At 38.9% G+C, this 18,093-nt stretch overlaps 1 protein-coding gene across 2 annotated transcripts; it reads left to right on the top strand.

The window, feature by feature from the left end:
• The first annotated feature begins 2,303 nt into the window (after window positions 1–2,303).
• urod (uroporphyrinogen decarboxylase) lies at window positions 2,304–17,926 on the top strand. Of its 2 annotated transcripts, XM_034703402.1 has the most exons (11): window positions 2,304–2,505; window positions 5,372–5,484; window positions 5,626–5,705; window positions 6,180–6,242; window positions 7,696–7,893; window positions 7,982–8,143; window positions 11,321–11,455; window positions 11,890–11,990; window positions 14,222–14,288; window positions 16,911–17,091; window positions 17,225–17,926. In XM_034703402.1, exons 1-10 carry the CDS (start codon window positions 2,483–2,485, stop codon window positions 17,073–17,075), a joined length of 1,107 nt encoding a protein of 368 aa, XP_034559293.1. In that variant the 5' UTR covers window positions 2,304–2,482; the 3' UTR covers window positions 17,076–17,091; window positions 17,225–17,926. The 2 variants fall into 2 exon arrangements, with proteins under 2 accessions (XP_034559293.1, XP_034559292.1); XM_034703401.1 differs by having other exon boundaries at window positions 16,911–17,926.
• The last annotated feature ends 167 nt before the right edge of the window (window positions 17,927–18,093 follow it).

The following is an 18,093-nucleotide window of genomic DNA, read 5'->3' as shown; positions in this document are numbered from 1 at the left end:
TCGTGTATTCACTGGCTCTTTCATTTGTACATTGAGTCAACATGTCATAGCATGAAAACACGAGATCTCTATTTCTTTGAAATGTGTTGTTCAGTTCAGTTGCATGCGTGTTACTGTTTGAAATTAGATTGTGGAAAACAAATAATAAAGAACATAAGACAAAGGTTTATGTAGTGTACTTCAGAATCAGAAATACTTTATCAGAATCAGAAATACTTTATTTATCCCGAGGGAAAATTCAGTTGTTACAGAATGCTCTTTTACACAGTATGAAAAAGTCAAAATATTAATAGAAAGAAGGAATAACATTAGATATAAATACGAATGAGATACTATAATTTGGATTAATAATAAGTATATACAGAAACACAGAATAGTTACAGTTCGATACGTACAAAAGCACTGGGAATGAAGGTCTTATATACAGGATGTTGATGTGGCAGGGATATTGCACAGTGTGTTGTAAGTTATTGCACAGAGTACAGAATATAGTTCAGTCATCAGTGGGAGGAGTTGTACAGTCTGATGACTTCCTGTGGCATTCTGTGGTGCATTTAGGGGGTGATCTGTCTTTTGCTGAATGTGCTCCTGTGATTCACCAGCACGTTACAGAGAGGGTGGTGGATGTTGTCCATGATGCTGTGGAGCTTTGACAGAGTCCTCCTCTCTGTCACCACCGTCAGAGAGTCAAGCTCCACCCCGACAACATCACTGGCCTTACAGATCCGTTTTATTCAAGGGGGGAAATTCAGTAACTACAGAATGCTCTTATACACAGTATGAAATAAAGTCAAAATATTAATAGAAAGACGGAATAAAATAAGATATAAATACAAATGAGATAAAACTAAGAAAGATAAAATAAAAAAGAACAATAATAAAGTAGACAGAATTGGAATTGTGCTGGGAATGAAGGTATTATATACAAAGATGTTAACATAAAACTTTAATGTTGGATGTCTTTGAGTCACACACACATGTGTTCCTCACATTTAAGGGATTTGCCGTTTCTCTTCTTCCCTTTATCAACTTCAGAGAGCTGGGAGAGCTAAACTTTTGGAGTCATCCCCATGGTGACTCCCCAGAGGCGCTGATAGAGATATTGAGACTTTTAAACGTAAACTAAAAACGTATTTATTCAGTCTGGCTTTTATGTAGGGTTTAACAATTTTATTACCTAACTTTTACTATAATATTGATTTAAATGTTGCTTTATTATTTTAGTAATTTTAACTATTATATTATTCTATTTTATATATTAATTCATTCATTTATTTAATTTTTATTTATTTACTCAGTTTTATTGATATTTTTAGCCTTAGTTTTATTTTTCAACTCGTATCCTTACTCTTTTTTTAAAAAAATCTACTTATTTTAACTATTTGTATTCTTAATTTTGATGCTTTAACTTATTTTAATTAAACATATTTTATTTTTGCTGTGCATTGGTCTCTATTTTATTTTATTTCATGTTGTTCCTATTTTTAATTTGTATTATTACTATTTTTCTTATTATTATTATTGTCCCCTAATATGTCTTGCATTTGTTTCATTTCTGCTTCTTTCTTGTTTTTCAATCGCTGTAAAGCACTTTGGGTTGCATTTGATTTGTATGAAAGGTGCTATATAAATAAAGCTTGATTGATGGATGGATGGATGGATGGATGGATGGATGGATTGATTGATTGATTGATTGATTGATTGATTGATTGATTGATTGATTGATTGATTGATTGATGGATTGATGGATTGATGGTATCAAAGAGGGTGGATGTGCAGTACATTTACATTTACATTTCATTACTTTCAGTATTTTTTGACAAAGTATGAAAATGAGTATTCAACATGTAATGAGTACATTCATTGTATAAAAAATAAGCGGTTATTATGGACTTCCAAACCAAGTTCAGGACCTTCATAATGTATTCACTGCAATAAGCAATAATTTTTTTTATTTTTTATTATTAACATTATTATTATTATTATTATTATTATTTAGTCTGTTTGTTTTAATGATGTTTTAATGATTAATGTTTTTTTATTCCCTGTAAGGTGACCTTGGGGGACTTGAAAGGTGTATCCAAAAAAAATGTATTATTATTATTATATTATTATTAATTCAGCTGCATTTTGGTGCTTTGCATTTATATAAATCCATTAATTATATTTTAATTATCTAGAAACAATTCGGAAACATACATGTATAGGTTTTGAAACATTAATTAGAAGAACAAAAGAAGAAAAAGAACGAAGGAAAGAAAAGTGTCTCATGACGTATTTTACTTTGATACGCGGCTCACTTCCTGGTACGATCACGTGGTCTTCCAAGATGGCCGCGCCCTGCAGGGGAGAAGCACTGAAGCAGAGAGCTGTGCAAAGCAGGTTTTATTGACAGTTGACGAGCTGCAGGTCGCGTGTGTTATCTTCAGAGAGAAACAGAGGAGCATCTGAAAGTGTGTGACATCTCCTCAGCCCTGCAGACATGAGCAAGGACGAGATAATCCTGTAAGTACGGCTGTTGTTCTCCTTATTTTACAATATATCACACGGTTTAGGACAACAGCTCGGCTGCTTTGTATCAAAAATGACATTACGAAACATGCATGTGTCACTCTTATGAAAACATTTCTTTACACAACCTCGCTTTGATCTCACAGTTCATAACCCTTACAGCAATATGTTTTTAATATGTCCTACTTTACTAATGTTTAGTTCCTCTTAACAGCATTGCTCTTTCTGCAGGGAAGAATCTCATTTAGAAAACAAGCTTTTTAATATTATCCAGCTATTATTTAAAATGTAATTACCCCTGGGGAATACATTGTTAGTACCATAACTCATTTGGATCTTGTGATGAATTCGGCTTAAAGATAACTCATAAAGGAGCGTCTCAGTGTTTATAGAATAATAATATAATTTGTTTTTAATGTGAAGTGACTCCAATTCCATTGTGCATTATGATTCAACAAAATCTCTTCCTCTATGATTATTGTTGTTCTGATTGCTGCTGAATCAAAGTAGAATTAGATATGTGTCTTAAAGTTTCTTGAGTGTCTCTATTTTCATCACTTTAACACAGTTAGTATTTCTGCTGCATGTAAAAATCTGAAATAGTTGCCATATTTTATTTCATTTTACTTTATTTTATTTTATTATATTTTACCTTTGTCATTGCTATTATAATTACAATGTTACAATGTCATTTAGCAGACGCTTTTATCCAAAGCGACGTACATACAAGAACAAGAACAACACAAGCAAAGATCTAGACAAGAGGAAACAAGATCAGTTAGAGTAACAAAGTGCTTCAAATCCATTTGGGTGCAGGTACTGCCAAGCAGTGTAAAGGCAATGCACAAAAGTAAATAAGGAATTTTTTTTTTTCCAAAATAAGGAACATCTACAATGAAGCAAACAAACAATTTAAGACCTTCCATTATCATCATCAACAATTAAGTTGTCATCACCACAATAATGACCAGAGTACCAAGTGCTGGGTCACTCCAGAGCTGAACACAGATTCCCAGAGTAGAGCAGGACAGTGTGAGTCAACTGTAGCTGGAAGACATGATCTGAACAGCGGAGAACAGTCTAGCTAAGTGCATAGTGCTTCCTAAAGATGGTTCAACTAAAACTCTATCCCTATGATTATTGTTGTTCTGATTGCTGCTGAATCAAAGTAGAATTAAATATGTGTCTTAAAGTTTCTTGAGTAACTCTGTTTTTCTCACTTTAACACAGTTAGTATTTCTGCTGCATGTAACAATCTGTAATAGTTGCCATATTTTATTTCATTTTACTTTATTTTATTTTATTTTATTCTATTTTACCTTTGTCATTGCTATTATTATTGTTATTATATTTTTTAACTATGTTAGTACTAGGGATGCACCGATCCTACTTTTTAGGTCCCGATGCGGATACCTGGGCTTTGGTATCTGCTGATAACGATACTGAACCGATCCGATCCCTGTATTGATTTAACAATCTCTATTCCTTAATGTGAGGATAGAATCATGTTTTGGCAACTTCAGGTTTTCTGACTCTGAAAACCACAATGAAATGAACATTTTTAAACTGACAGTGTCATTATTCAAGAGATTATAAATGTGTACCAGCAGTTTGGTGAGTAAATCTTCATAACAAACAGATATTATAATTCAACTGTACCTCAGTAGTCGATACGAGGAATTAAATATTCTGCATAGAAAAACAGCTTCAAATGAGGAAAAAAAAATAGGTCAACGTAGTGTTTCCATAGTGTTTCCCACAGAATGACCTGTACCTGTGGCAGGGAGGAGGGATATTAAAATCGGCACTATATATCGGCCCCTTGTCGCCGATATCTGATCTAGCTTTTTGAGTCCAATCTGGCCGATATCCGATACCAGGATGGGATCGGTGCATCCCTAGTTAGTACATTGTTGTATTCTCCTGTCCCGTGTTGTAAGCTGCTGTAACAAATGAATTTCCCCCAATGGTGGAAAACTAAAGTATATCTTATCTTATCTTATCTTAAATGTGTCATAGTCATTCTGTGTACCAAAAGTGATTCATTAAGTTACAGTAAATGTTACCATTAATAGATTGATCAATAGAAATCTAATGTTACTGGAAAGCAGTTCTTCTTTTAATCTGGTCCCATAGTGAGATTAACCCTAGTGTTCAAATTCACACATGTAATGTAAAGGATGATGGGGACAAACCATTGCTGTAACCGTTTTTCTACTGTTGGAGGACGATAAGAAAGCAGAGGAGGGGTATTTCGAATAACCACGCTATCATTAACAGCTCTGCAGCTGGATGCCTGATATGATTGCATGATGGGAAAGGGAGGGACGTGACTGTTGGGAGATAACAGATGCTTAGTAACGTTATTGTTGCTTGCAGGTTATTGTGATTAAGACACTGCCAGCTAATCCAGATTCTCTGAAAGGGCAGTACTTTGAGATTTTTGTTAGGGGTTGGACATATTTGATAGTCTGATGGAAGGACAGTCATTTTTTTATGTTTGTTCTTACCTCAGACATTTAAGAGGCATGATCACTATCAACTTGCACAACTTTGTATTAAAATAAACCCAGGTTTACTTTGGATGAACATTAAATAACCAATAAATCATCTTTTCATGTGCACAGTGGGGGCTGCATCTGTATTGATTACTAAGCGGTATTGCTCTGATATGTCTTTGAGAAACTCTGATTACATAACTCACATCTGTACTGCAACACATGATTTGTTTGCAAGCTTATGCAGCATTGTTATATACTGTAGTCTTTCCCTGTAGCAGAAAGCTGGTTTTATCTCCGTTTGGGTGCAGCCTCATTCAAACCTACTGATGCTAACCTCTGTTCTTTTTCCTTCCTTCCAGCCCCAAGGACTTCCCTCAGCTTCAGAATGATACATTCCTGCGAGCAACAAGAGGAGAAGAGACTGAGCATGTTCCTGTGTGGTGTATGAGACAGGCAGGAAGATACCTACCAGGTGCTAACATCAGTGCTGCTCTAAACACTTAGTTTTTTGTTTTGCACTGTTCTTACAGTTTTGAACACATTGCTGAAGTCTGCACACTTTTAGGACAACAACATGAAGGCTTACCTATGTTTTGTCAAATCTAACTTTCAGAGTTTCGTGAGTTCAGAGCGGGGAAGGACTTCTTCGACACATGCAGGTCACCCGAGGCCTGCTGTGAGCTCACTCTGCAGGTACAGCACTGCCTTTCAAACTCATTACTCACTCAGCTTTTAGATACATTCATCCATTAACTTGACCACTTATCCTGTCCGGGGCGTGTTCGAATTCTGTTGTTAAATTGATATTTCTTGACCTGAAACTGGAAACGAGTGGCTGAAAAAATGCTTTTATCATCAGGAGGACTTTGATAATTCTTAGAGTTTTGCAGTTGTTCTGGCATGTTAGGTTTATAATCAGAAGACAGCACACCACAAGCAGAATAAAACCACAAATGACTGTCTCTGATCATGATTTACTATTTTCATTTTGTCACAGTTGATGACATTTGACATTATTTACTGTGTGGTAGCTGTATAGTAAATAAATAGAGTTGTTTTGTTTGAAAAGAGGGGTAAAATTTGATGTGGCTCTCATCACTACAAGAGAATGAATAATCATGCAGCTATCTCCTCTCTGTCTGCTGTCTTCCTTGTTCCTACTTGTAGCCTCTGAGACGTTATCCATTCGATGCTGCCATCATCTTCTCTGACATCCTGGTGATCCCACAGGTGAGGCTGTTCAGACAACACTCATTCATAACCTGTAGCTTAACCTCTTTAGTGTTAAGTTTTCTAATTTAACAGAGCTGGAAGAAATGTGGATCGTGGACTTGCTGCTATCAGCACTTTTATACTATAACTCTGTTATTAGGCAGAGATACATGTTGTGGTTTGGTATTTGTGAGCTTGTTTGTATTCTCTCATAATGGCCAAAAAATAGTTATGCAACCTTACATAGTCTTCCAATGTGGCCTCAATATTAGTCCAAAATCTGTGGTATAATTAAAAAAACTTAACTTCTTAACTTTCTTTCCTGAATGTTGAATAGATAGATAGATAGACAGACAGACAGACAGACAGACAGACAGACAGACAGACAGACAGACAGACAGACAGACAGACAGACAGACAGACAGACAGACAGACAGACTTTATTGATCAGAGGGGGAAATTTGTTTGTTTCAACAGCTTACAACACAGGACATGAGAATATGACAATGTTCTTACATAGTTAAGTATAAAATAATATCAATAATAATAATGATAATATTAGTAATAATGATAAGGTGAATCTAAAATAAGATAAAATAAAATATAGCAAATATAACAGATTAATACACTACCAGTCATAAGTTTGGAAACACCTTCTCATTCAAAGGTTTGTATTTATTTTAATTATTTGAAACACTGTAGATTAATACTGAAGACATCAAAACTATGAAAGAACATATATGGAATTATTTAATTATCACACCTTCTCATTCAATGGTTTTTATTTATTTAATTATTTTTAATATTGTAGTTTAATACTGAAGACATCAAAAATATAAAATTATCTGGATTTGCCATAATCTGGATTACAACAGCAGTCAAATAGGGCTATCCATTGTGTACTAACCCTACCTCTGAACAACACAACTGATGATCTCAAACACATGAAGAAGGCAAGTCATTCTACAACTGAACTCTTGACAAGGCTCATGTTAATTAGAAACCATTCCAGGAGACCACTTCATGAAGCAGACTGAGAGAATACCAAGAGTGTGCAAAGCTGTCATGAAGGAAAAAGGGGGCTACTTTACAGAATCTAAAATATAAAACATATTCTGCTTTGTTTAACACTTTTTTGTTAATTAAATAATTCCATATATGTTCTTTCATAGTTTTGATGTCTTTGGTATTAATCTACAAGGTTTAGAATAATTAAAATAAATACAAACCCTTGAATGAGAAGGTGTTTCCAAACATTTGATTGGTAGTGTATAAAATACAGTTATATTTTTCCATCATTAATTAAAAGACTACATGCTATGATACACAACAGAGTTTTTATTTGGGTGATTTTGATGTATCCACTCTGCAGGACATCTGTTGTATAAGAATAGTGTCCTTATCCAGGTTGGTTGGTCGCACATGTTCTTTGTCTTCATTCATCCTTTCATTGATCTCTTGGTCCCTCCAGGCTATGGGTATGGATGTCCAGATGGTCCCAGGTAAAGGTCCCACATTCCCAGAGCCCCTGAAGGAGCCAGAGGACCTGCAGCGTCTGAAAGCCCAAGTGGACGTGAACAAAGAGCTGAGCTACGTCTTCAAAGCCATCACACTGACCAGACACAAGATAGAGGGCAAAGTGCCGCTCATAGGATTCACTGGAGCTCCGGTTAGAGACAACACACGCACAGATATAAAGATCCTAAAGTAAATGTGTTTATTTGAGGTTCTAATTTAGTTGCTGTGCTTCTCCATAGTGGACACTAATGTCCTACATGATTGAAGGCGGAGGCTCAAACACCCACTCTAAGGCAAAGCGCTGGCTGTACCGGCACCCTGAGGCGAGCCACATGCTGCTGAGGATGCTGACAGATGTGATCGTGCAGTATCTGCTGGGACAGGTGGCAGCTGGAGCTCAGGTAAGAGGGTCTGCTTTGTTTCAGATGACGTCACATTGTGAGAGCGTCAGAACAGAGACATAAATACTCTGCTGATGGCCGCAGCTCATGGAAACAAACCTGCGTCAGTATCAGCAAAAAGGAATCAGTTTGAGGCAGCATTTTCTCCTGAAACAGTTCAGAGCACCAACCTGGATGATTACACAACGTCTAGACTCTGAAACACAAGCAGAGTCTGCCTCCATTTTCACTACAGTTTGATACAACATGGTGTCCTTTTACTGTTTTGATCTCATTGAGAGGAATCAAGCATCCACCCTGCTAGTGTTTCCTCAAACCCTGACCTTCGGGCAGAGCAGAGAAAAGAGAGAATATCATTTAACACTGAAGTATCTCTGAGTGGGTTTCGAAGCCTGCAATGATATCATAGTACTTGAGAACACTGGTGATTTATAGAGCTGAAAACTCTTCAGTCATATGGAGTAATATGACAGAAATAAGGGATACCAGAAGATACATATTTTCTTAGAGATAATAAAAAAGGTGTGTGAGATTTCAAAAGTTAAAGCTGCTATAATCAATGTTTTACACAATTATTGGATTAATTCTGTTGATTCAAATGATTTATTATCTTGGGGCACTAGTGGCCTGGCGGTCTAAGCGCCCCACATATAGAGGCTATACTCCTCGTCACAGAGGTCGCCGGCTCGACTCCCGGCAGGTCGACCATTTACTGCATGTCTTCCCCCACTCTCTACTCCCCACATTTCCTGTCTCTCTTCAGCTGTCCTGTCAATAAAGGCGAAAAAGCCCCAAATATATATAAAAATATATATATATATATATATTATAGAATTATAACTTATAGAAAGGTTTCTACACTTTGCCAAAGCATCAAAGCACAACTCACAGTATTTGGGTTTTAAATAGTCAAAAAAACATGGCCGGTCAGACGACCACATTTTTAAAACTTTTTTTTATGTTTTGGGGCATTTTCGTCTCTATTGATAGGACAGCTGAAGAGAGAGGAAATGTGGGGAGTAGAGAGTGAGGGATAATGTGGTTTGTTTTTATGACGAAGATAAACTCAAACAAAAAGAAAGAAAGACGACCGCCCATCAAACGATTCTTCAAGCAGAGGGATTCTGTCTTTAAACACGTCGGCCCGGCTTTAGATCACTCTGGTTTTAAAGGACGATAGTTTGGAGATTTCTGCAGAAGTTCTTCTTCATCCTGCAGCAACAAAACAGACTTTATGGCTGAAATTCTGCAAAGCATTCGCACCGAAGTACGTCGAGTATAAGTTCTTCTTTTTGCAAGGACTGCAGAACAAAAACAGAAATGATCCCTGAAGAAAATACGTCTTTAAGGCATTTTTGGGCATTTTCGTCTCTATTGATAGGACAGCTGAAGATAGACAGGAAATGTGGGGAGTAGAGAGTGGGGGAAGACATGCCGCAAATGGTCATGTCCAGGAGCCAAACCAGCGACCCTAGTGACCAGGACCATAGCCTCTGTATACGGGGCGTGCTTGGACTGCTTGGCCACCAGTGCCCCCAAACGATCCATTTTTAACTGCATGTTTAGAATTCAATTTTTTGTTTTTCTAAGCAGTTTTATGTCTGTATTGACAAATGAAACTAGTCTTACCAGTGTCTTTATCAGGGCATCAAATGAATGCACTCTTCAGGAGTTCCATTTTTGTTGCTTTCACTGTTTGACCTGTTTGCATGGACTGTTGCATGAGGTATGACTGGTCACAACATCCCCACATGAGGTCATCTATTAGTTCTCAGTCTTCCATGCGGTTAATGATTTGGCAAGCCCTGTGGTTAACTCCTTTCCTAATTCCAAAATAGAGCTTTGCCCTTGTTTATGATGTGACTTCCCGCTGACATCAGCCTGATTATCTGCGCCTGTATGCTTGGCTCGTAGGTAGAAGCTCAAACCTCAAGTTCTTCAGTGATGCTGTAAATCTGTTTGACACAAAGTGCACTTTATATTAACTTGTCGTCTGAGCCGTCTGAGAGGTGTTTAAAGTGAAATGTGCCTTTCCAAAGTGCAGTGGTGTTATTTCTCCTTTGCAGCAGCAGAAAGTAAAAAGATGCTGTGGTGGCCAAACTATGGTGTGCATTAAGGGACAAAAATTGCAAAATTGCATCAGAGAAAATGACGCGTTCATTTTTAGAATGCATCTTCAGATTATTAAATACTGTATAACCAAGAACAAGTTGTTCTTCTCTTTCTCTGAGCTTCTCACTCTTCTACTTCTTCTGCTCCTCTTCCTTCTTCTTCTTGTTCTTCTTCTTGTTCTTCTACTTCTTCTTCTACTTCTTCTGCTCCTCTTCCTTCTTCTTCTTCTTCTTCTTCTTCTTCTTCTTCTTCTGCTGTGCCTCTTTCTTCTTCTTCTTCTTCTTCTTCTTCTTCTCCTCTTTTTTCTTCTTCTTCTTCTTCTCCTCTTTTTTCTTCTTCTTCTGCTGCTCCTCTTTCTTCTTCTTCTTCTCCTCTTTTTTCTTCTTCTTCTGCTGCTCCTCTTTCTTCTTCTTCTTCTGCTGTGCCTCTTTCTTCTTCTTCTTCTTCTTCTTCTTCTTCTTCTTCTTCTTCTTCTTCTTCTTCTTCTTCTTCTTCTTCTTCTTCTTCTTCTTCTTCTTCTTCTTCTTCTTCTTCTTCTTCTTCTTCTTCTTCTTCTTCTTCTTCTTCTGCTGCTCCTCTTTCTTCTTCTTCTTCTTCTTCTTCTTCTTCTTCTTCTTCTTCTTCTTCTTCTTCTTCTTCTTCTTCTTCTTCTTCTTCTTCTTCTTCTTCTTCTTCTTCTTCTTCTTCTTCTTCTCACTCTTCTTCTTCTCACTCTTCTTATTCTTCTGTAATATTTCCAAATGCATCAGCCTTCTGTTTTCTGCAAAGAGGCTCAGATGAACTCCCTCTATACTAACTGTTCAGCAGCTCACAGCAGACAAAGTGTGAGACAAGCTGGTGATCACTGTGAAACATTCGGGAGCATAATGTTCTTTAGAAGGTAGTTGTGACAAAAACGGAGACAAAAGGAGATAAATATTGGACTTTGATGAATCAGATGAGGGTTAGCACAGCTCTGAATGAGTGCTGAGTAGATGTTGAGTTTAAACTTGTTGCATGCCCTCAGGTCTCCTGCAGGGTTTTTTGTTAACAATCCTTCCTCCTCTGTGGATGTGTGTTGTGCAGGCTCTACAGGTGTTTGAGTCCCACGCAGGTATTCTGGGCCCGGCTGAGTTTAAAGAGTTTGCTCTGCCGTACCTTCGAGATATCGCTCGAAGTGTCAAAGATAAAATGAAGGAGTCAGGACAAGTCGTCCCCATGGTGAGTGACAGCTGCACACAGGAGCAGAAATCAACTTTCTTACACATTTGCATAAACATTCCTGCACTTAGATTTCCTGCTACATATTTTCTGCACTCCTCCATCAGTACTTTTTGACAACATCAGCTGCTAATGATGAGCACTGCATGTCGACTGTGACAGCTGTATTTATTTATTCTTACTGCTGTATTTTCCTCTTTGTTCCATGGTTATAATTACTTTCTTCATTAGTTTCAGGGCTCTGTTCTATTCTTATCGACACTGTGTTGCTTCAACAACACTCTGTGTCCCAGGAGGGGTCATTAAGCATCCATCTGGTCTCATAACAAAAACAGTTCTACTTATCGCCACAAGATGGCAGCATTTCACCAAACATGCATCACAAACATTCATGGAGAAGTTGCTTTAAAAATCTGTTTGTTTTCGTCTCACAGATTGTTTTCGCAAAGGATGCCCACTACGGTCTGGAGGAGCTGTCTCAGTCCAACTATGAGGTGGTCGGACTGGACTGGACTGTTGACCCAAGATCTGCACGGTAACACAAACACACATGTGCACAAAGCTGTTTGACTCCACCTCTGGAATCATCATCAAGTAGCATAAAACCATAAAAAAAATCACAACACAAACTGCACTTCAGCTCTTTATTATAAAAGCATAACGTTAAGTCTGACACGTTAGCTCATCAGCTGACTGCATACATTACACGCATATACACAGTACACTTAATACATGAAACATACAGTATCTCACAAAAGTGAGTACACCCCTCTCCTTTCTTCTAAAGATGATGCACAAGAAAGTCTGCAAACAGTTTGCTAAAGACAAGCAGACTAAGGACATGGATTACTGGAACCATGTCTTGTGGTCTGATGAGACCAAGATAAACTTATTTGGTTATGGTGGTGTCAAGCATGTGTGGGGGCAACCAGGTGAGGAGCACAAAGACAAGTGTGTCTTGCCTACAGTCAAGCATGGTGGTGGGAGTGTCGTGGTCTGGGTCTGCATGAGTGCTACCGGCACTTTAGGGAACCATGAATGCCAACATGTCCTGTGACATACTGAAGCAGAGCATGATCCCCTCCCTTCAAAAACTGGGCCCCAGGGCAGTATTCCAACATGATAACGACCCCAAACACACCTCCAAGACGGCCCCTGCCTTGCTAAAGAAGCTGAAGGTAAAGGTGATGGAGTGGCCAAGCATGTCTCCAGACCTAAACCCTATTGAGCATCTGTGGGGCATCCTCAAACGGAAGGTGGAGGACCGCAAGGTCTCTAACATCCACCAGCTCCGTGATGTCATCACAGAGGAGTGGAAGAGGATTCCAGTGGCAACCTGTGAAGCTCTGGTGAACTCCATGCCCAAGAGGGTTAAGGCAGTGCTGGAAAATAATGGTGGCCACAGAAAATATTGACACTTTGGGCCCAATTTGGACATTTTCACTTAGGGGTGTACTCACTTTTGTTGTCAGTGGTTTAGACATTAATGGCTGTGTGTTGAGTTATTTTGAGGGGACAGTAAATTCACACTGTTATACAAGCTGTACACTGACTACTTTACATTGTATCAAAGTGTCATTTCTTCAGTGTTGTCCCATGAAAAGATATAGTTAAATATTTGCAGAAATGTGAGAGGTGTACTCACTTTTGTGAGATACTGTACATACATTAACAAACACAAGCACTGTTTTACTCTTTTTATTTCACTTTAGTTTATTTTACTTCTTTCTTCTCCTTTCTTTTCTATCTTTTCCCCGTACTTTCTCCTTATTTATCCTTTATCTTTTTATTCATTTACCTCTTTATTCCTTTACCTCTTTATTTCCCTACTTCTTTATTTCTTTATTATTTATTCTGGTGCCCTGGTCCATAGTATCCTGTAACCTCTCGAGTCCTTCGCCTCCCTCCTCCTCCTTCCACCAGAGATAACAATGGACAGAAAAGGGTTAAAACACCCTGAGCTCAGGGGCGGTTCTGGGGAGGGGCGAACAGGGGCCAGTGTCCCTGTAAAACTGAACCTGGACCCCCCTGTGGCCCCCCCTCCACACCAAAATAATAATATACGATAAAAAAAAGCTTCGGTATTGTGCCGATGTTACAGGCCTAACACATGCGTGTGGCACTTGGTCATGTTGTGTAAACAGCCAAACAGCTGCTGTCAGTCTGTATTTTGATCTAGTACACAGTAGTGTATATGTCTAGTATATAGGGATGCACTGATGTTTTGCAAGTTTGTTCTCAGCCGGTCCTCGCCCTTCTCAGTCTCTTTTGTCAGGGTTGAATGTGTCCCTCTGACAACCCCCTTGGCCCCAACCTGGCCCCCCCAGTAAAATTGGTCTAGAACCGCCACTGCCTGAGCTGTCCCACCAGGCTCAAGAATCACCTAAGCCTTATCAGCTGACTGGTCTGTCGTCATTTCAACCGGGGCAGCCTCCTCAGGTTGTAGCTGAGGGATGTCATGACTGAGAGCAGGAACAGAAAGAAATGCACAAACCCCATCAGACGAGCACAAGCTGAAAATCCACAGTCATGGTCAGACTTCAGAAAATGAACCTCAGGTTTCTGCACCGACCTCGGACCTTGCTTTTGTTTTACCTGAGGAGCAGTTTAACCATTACTGACCTCTCCTTCGGCCCTGGTTTGTCAGAGGGTTCAGAATTTAAGTCAACAAATGTCTGTGTTTTCTGCTCGGCTCATCAAATACTTAACCTGTTGGTTAAAGGATTACTTTGTGTGTCCTGTGTGTGTGTGTGTGTGTGTGTTCAGGGAGCGCACAGGAGGGAAGGTCAGCCTGCAGGGAAACATGGACCCCTGCGCTCTCTACGCTCCAAAGGTAACCTCAGCTCCTGCTTCAGTTTCGGCTCTGATTACTGAGTAAAAAGGAAAAATAATGAACATTCATTGTTTTTTGTCTAACCTGTGAACTCGTCGCACAAAGTGTGAGTTGTTCAGTGGCGACAGAGCGGCTTCCACACGACAATTTAATCATTATTTTTGAACAAAAAAAGAAAACCCAAAGGAAGAAGGCTGAGAGGAAAACGGCTACACTTCACTTTCTTCAAGTGTTTCTCTCTCAGCTGCTATTTTCAGCTGCCTGCGTACAAGCTGTGAATCTTGTTTTTCGTTCCACCGTGTTTCTATTCATACGTTTCTACTTCATAACCGAGGTGAAGTGCTGTAATTCATTCTGACAAACTTTTGTTTACACACATTTTTATAACTCTTAGGCAGAAGTTTCCAAAGTGGATCCTCCTCTGACCCGGTTTCAGCAAAATATAAGTCATCACAACAACAGTTTCCTACGCTGATGAATCAGTTATTCTACGGCTGTTTTAAAATGAACCAGTTGATCCTCAAGTTTAAGAGGGAACAGTTTTGCACAGTTTTCATCAAAGCCAGCAGACTCATTGACAAAGAGGTCTTTAACCTCACAGAAGAGACAGGAGCTGTGTCTTCACCACTGGTCCTATCTCTTAGATAAATCTGGAGTTTCAGCCTCTTTTTTCTTCTTGATTAAACTCTTTTGAACACAAAAGTCACTCAACAATACAAACAATGAATGAGTCAAGGCAGCGATACACAAACAGCTCCTGTTTTCCTGCGAGGTAAAGGCGACAGAGTCTGTTGGCTTCAAAAGAGCGACACAAAGGCTGATTCTGGTCAAACTGGGAGCATCTCCTTCTTTAACTGAAAGATCTGTTTCTGTGGTGATCTGTTCAGTAACGTACTGATCGAATCATTGATTCTATGCAGCAAAACTTTCTCCAACGTAACAGAGGCTGACTTGAGAAAGAGAGCATCAGCTTTCACCTTCAGTCTGTCTCTTATAACAAAGAGTCATGTCAGGAATCTTGAATCAGGAGGACATATTCTGATTTTGAGCATTTAAAAAACATTGCTTGGGGTCAGAGGAATGATGTCAAAGACCCTGAACAGATCAAAAATGCTTTTATTTTCAGCAAATTAGTTTCCTGCTGTGGTCTCCTCACGAAGCTTTTTAAACCAGCAGATCAGCAGTCAGAGTCTAAGAAATATGAAGACTTTACTCCAGATTTAAAACCTGTACACTGACTACCTGTAAAACTGAGGTTTGATCTCAAAATGCTTTTGCAGGTGTGTAAGTCTCTCTGAATCACATCTCAATCAATCAATCAATCAATCAATCTTTATTTGTATGGCACCAAATCCCAACAAACGTTATCTCAAGACGATTTTACCAACAGAGCAGGTCTAGACCACTCTATGTCAAATTATGAACAGAGACCCAACACCAAGACAGGATAAGACTCAGTCTTACCCCACCTTAATCCACCATGAGCATTGCACCTCGCAGTATTTAGCTAGATACAGTGGCGAGGAAAAAATCCTTTAACAGGCAGAAACCTCAAGCAGGACCAGACTCATGTCAGACACACATCTGCTGAGACTGAGTTGGGTCTGCAAAGAGGGATAGAGGAGAATAAGAGAGAGAGGAGGCAGTGATAGTGATGAGACGAGTAGTAGTAGCTGTTGCCGCTGGAGTCCAGCACGTCCACAGCAGCAGGACGTCTCCAGCTCAAAGGAACCTACGAGACAAGGGAGCTCAGGGACTCCAGAAAGGTCTATGGTTAGTAACTTTAATGGGACAGGGAGAGTTAAAGTAAGTGATGAGGGGGTTGGGTGGAAGGGGGTGAGATAGGATCCCAGTGTGTCAGTGTGCCAGTTCCTCCAGCAGTCTAAGCCTATGGCAGCAGAACTAAGAGCTGGTCTAAGCCTGAGTCAGCTCTAACTATAAGCTTTATCAAAAAGGAAAGTTTGAAGCCTAATCTTAAAAGTACACATCTATGGTATTTTTGTGACTTATGAACCCTGAGGACATCAGGGGCTGTCTTAGAGTCAGAACAGAACATGGAGAAGCAGTGTTTTGTTGTTATGCAGCACAAATCTGGAATAATCGCCCAAGATGACTGGCCTGGACCTGGCTCTGACCACCCTCAAGTCCAAATGAAACAGATTAATTTCTTTACATGCCATTCTTTAACTTTTAGTAATTATTTAAACTCTGTTTCCATTTTTAAAACTGTGGTGCCGCTCTTGTCTGCACTTTTGTTTTAACTTTAACTAATTTCTGTTCTTTATAATCGTAGTTCTGTCTTTTGTTTTATTGCTCTGTAAAGTTCTGTGAGATGCTGCAGTGTATGAAATGTGCTTCACAAATAAAGCTGCAGTGATGTCAGACTCTTAGAATAACAATGTGAGCCTGTCAGAGGTCAAAACAAACCTTTATTCAGGATGTCCTTTGATAAAGCGCTTTTACCCTGACAGATTATGTTACAACATGTCTGCTGAAGCACCTCCAAACTTTATGAACCCATCAGTCATTTAGACCCCAAAGCATTTAAGATAAATTAAAACTCTGCTTTAAAAACACTAGAATCCCCCTTTAATCCTCCCCTTCTCTATCCGCCTTCTTCAGGAAAAGATTTCTGAAATTGTGAAGAAGATGCTGGAGGGTTTCGGCACGAGAGGCTACATCGCAAACCTAGGCCACGGTCTCTACCCGGACATGGACCCAGAGAACGTGGGCGCCTTCGTCGAAGCGGTGCACAAGCACTCTAAACAGATGATCAAGCAAATGTAAAGATGGATGAGTCTGTGTAAGCCAAAGCAGTTTAAGAGTCCATTCCCTGAGATGAAAAAATCAAAACAGAACCAGAAATGAATGACACACAAAAACATTCAGATCTTCATAAACACTGACATCTTCTCCTTCATTCTCTCTCACTGCAGGTTGTAAGGATAAATAAACAAGCTGTTGTTTCATAAGCAAAGATTTCTGCTGGTCTCTAACGTTGATCTGAGCAGAGCGGATTATGTGTTTTTATTCCAGAGGGATGACATCCCCTTTTCCAAAGACATTTAGATGTGTGCTGTATTTCTATGATTATTGGATTTATTCAAAATTGCTCAAACAGCTTTGACTTGTTGATGAAAAATATTCGTCATCCAATCAAATGTATTATAATGTCGCTGCAGCACTTAGAAACACAAGCCTGTCAGAGGCTCTTCATGGGGACAAAATGATTCTTGAAGGGAAAAACAAAAGTCTGTCATCTGGAAACGGAGACCAAAAAACGACTCCAGTGATTAAAATCAAGTTTCAGAGATGTCAGCGTTCAGCAGTTGATCAATCCACCATTGAACATCTTCACAGCGAACAAAGTCCCTCTCTGGAGCTCAGCAGGAAGAGTTTTATTTTTACTCCTGCAGGTAGAAAAAACTTTACAAAAGCTTGTCGTACGAGAAGATGCCTTATGCTGTTTTTGTCTTTAACCATAAATACATCTTTAGTTTCATCTGCTCAGAGTTATGGCTTATAAAGTGATTCATGTTGTTAGCAGAGAGGTTCCTGTGAAAGCAGGTTTGAAATATGATGAATGTGTATCTGGCTGTATTTTTCTGTCAAGTGAATAAAAACTGATTTAATTTCTATATCAGTTCATGTTGTTTTTATACATTTATGTCATCAGGCAGAAAAAAAGAATTGAAGCAGTGAAATAGAAATGTAAAATAAAAGCTGTTTGTTTGATTTTATATTTACCTACAATTTAAAGAAGACTTTATATGACAATTTCTATTTGATGCTACTTTGCCTGTCC

The sequence above is a fragment of the Notolabrus celidotus genome, chromosome 15 (genome assembly GCF_009762535.1).
Source record: "Notolabrus celidotus isolate fNotCel1 chromosome 15, fNotCel1.pri, whole genome shotgun sequence".
NCBI lineage: Eukaryota > Metazoa > Chordata > Actinopteri > Labriformes > Labridae > Notolabrus > Notolabrus celidotus.
The sequence above is the reverse complement of the archived record's forward strand: the minus strand, read 5'-3'. Positions and strand labels throughout refer to the sequence as shown.

Bases quoted from the DNA above. Each gene is read 5' to 3' on its own strand.
- urod (XM_034703402.1), top strand. From the start codon at position 2,483: ATGAGCAAGGACGAGATAATCCT. The intron at 2,506-5,371 runs GTAAGTACGGCT...CCTTCCTTCCAG, and splicing joins AGCAAGGACGAGATAATCCT to CCCCAAGGACTTCCCTCAGC. The intron at 11,991-14,221 runs GTAACACAAACA...GTGTGTGTTCAG, and splicing joins GTTGACCCAAGATCTGCACG to GGAGCGCACAGGAGGGAAGG.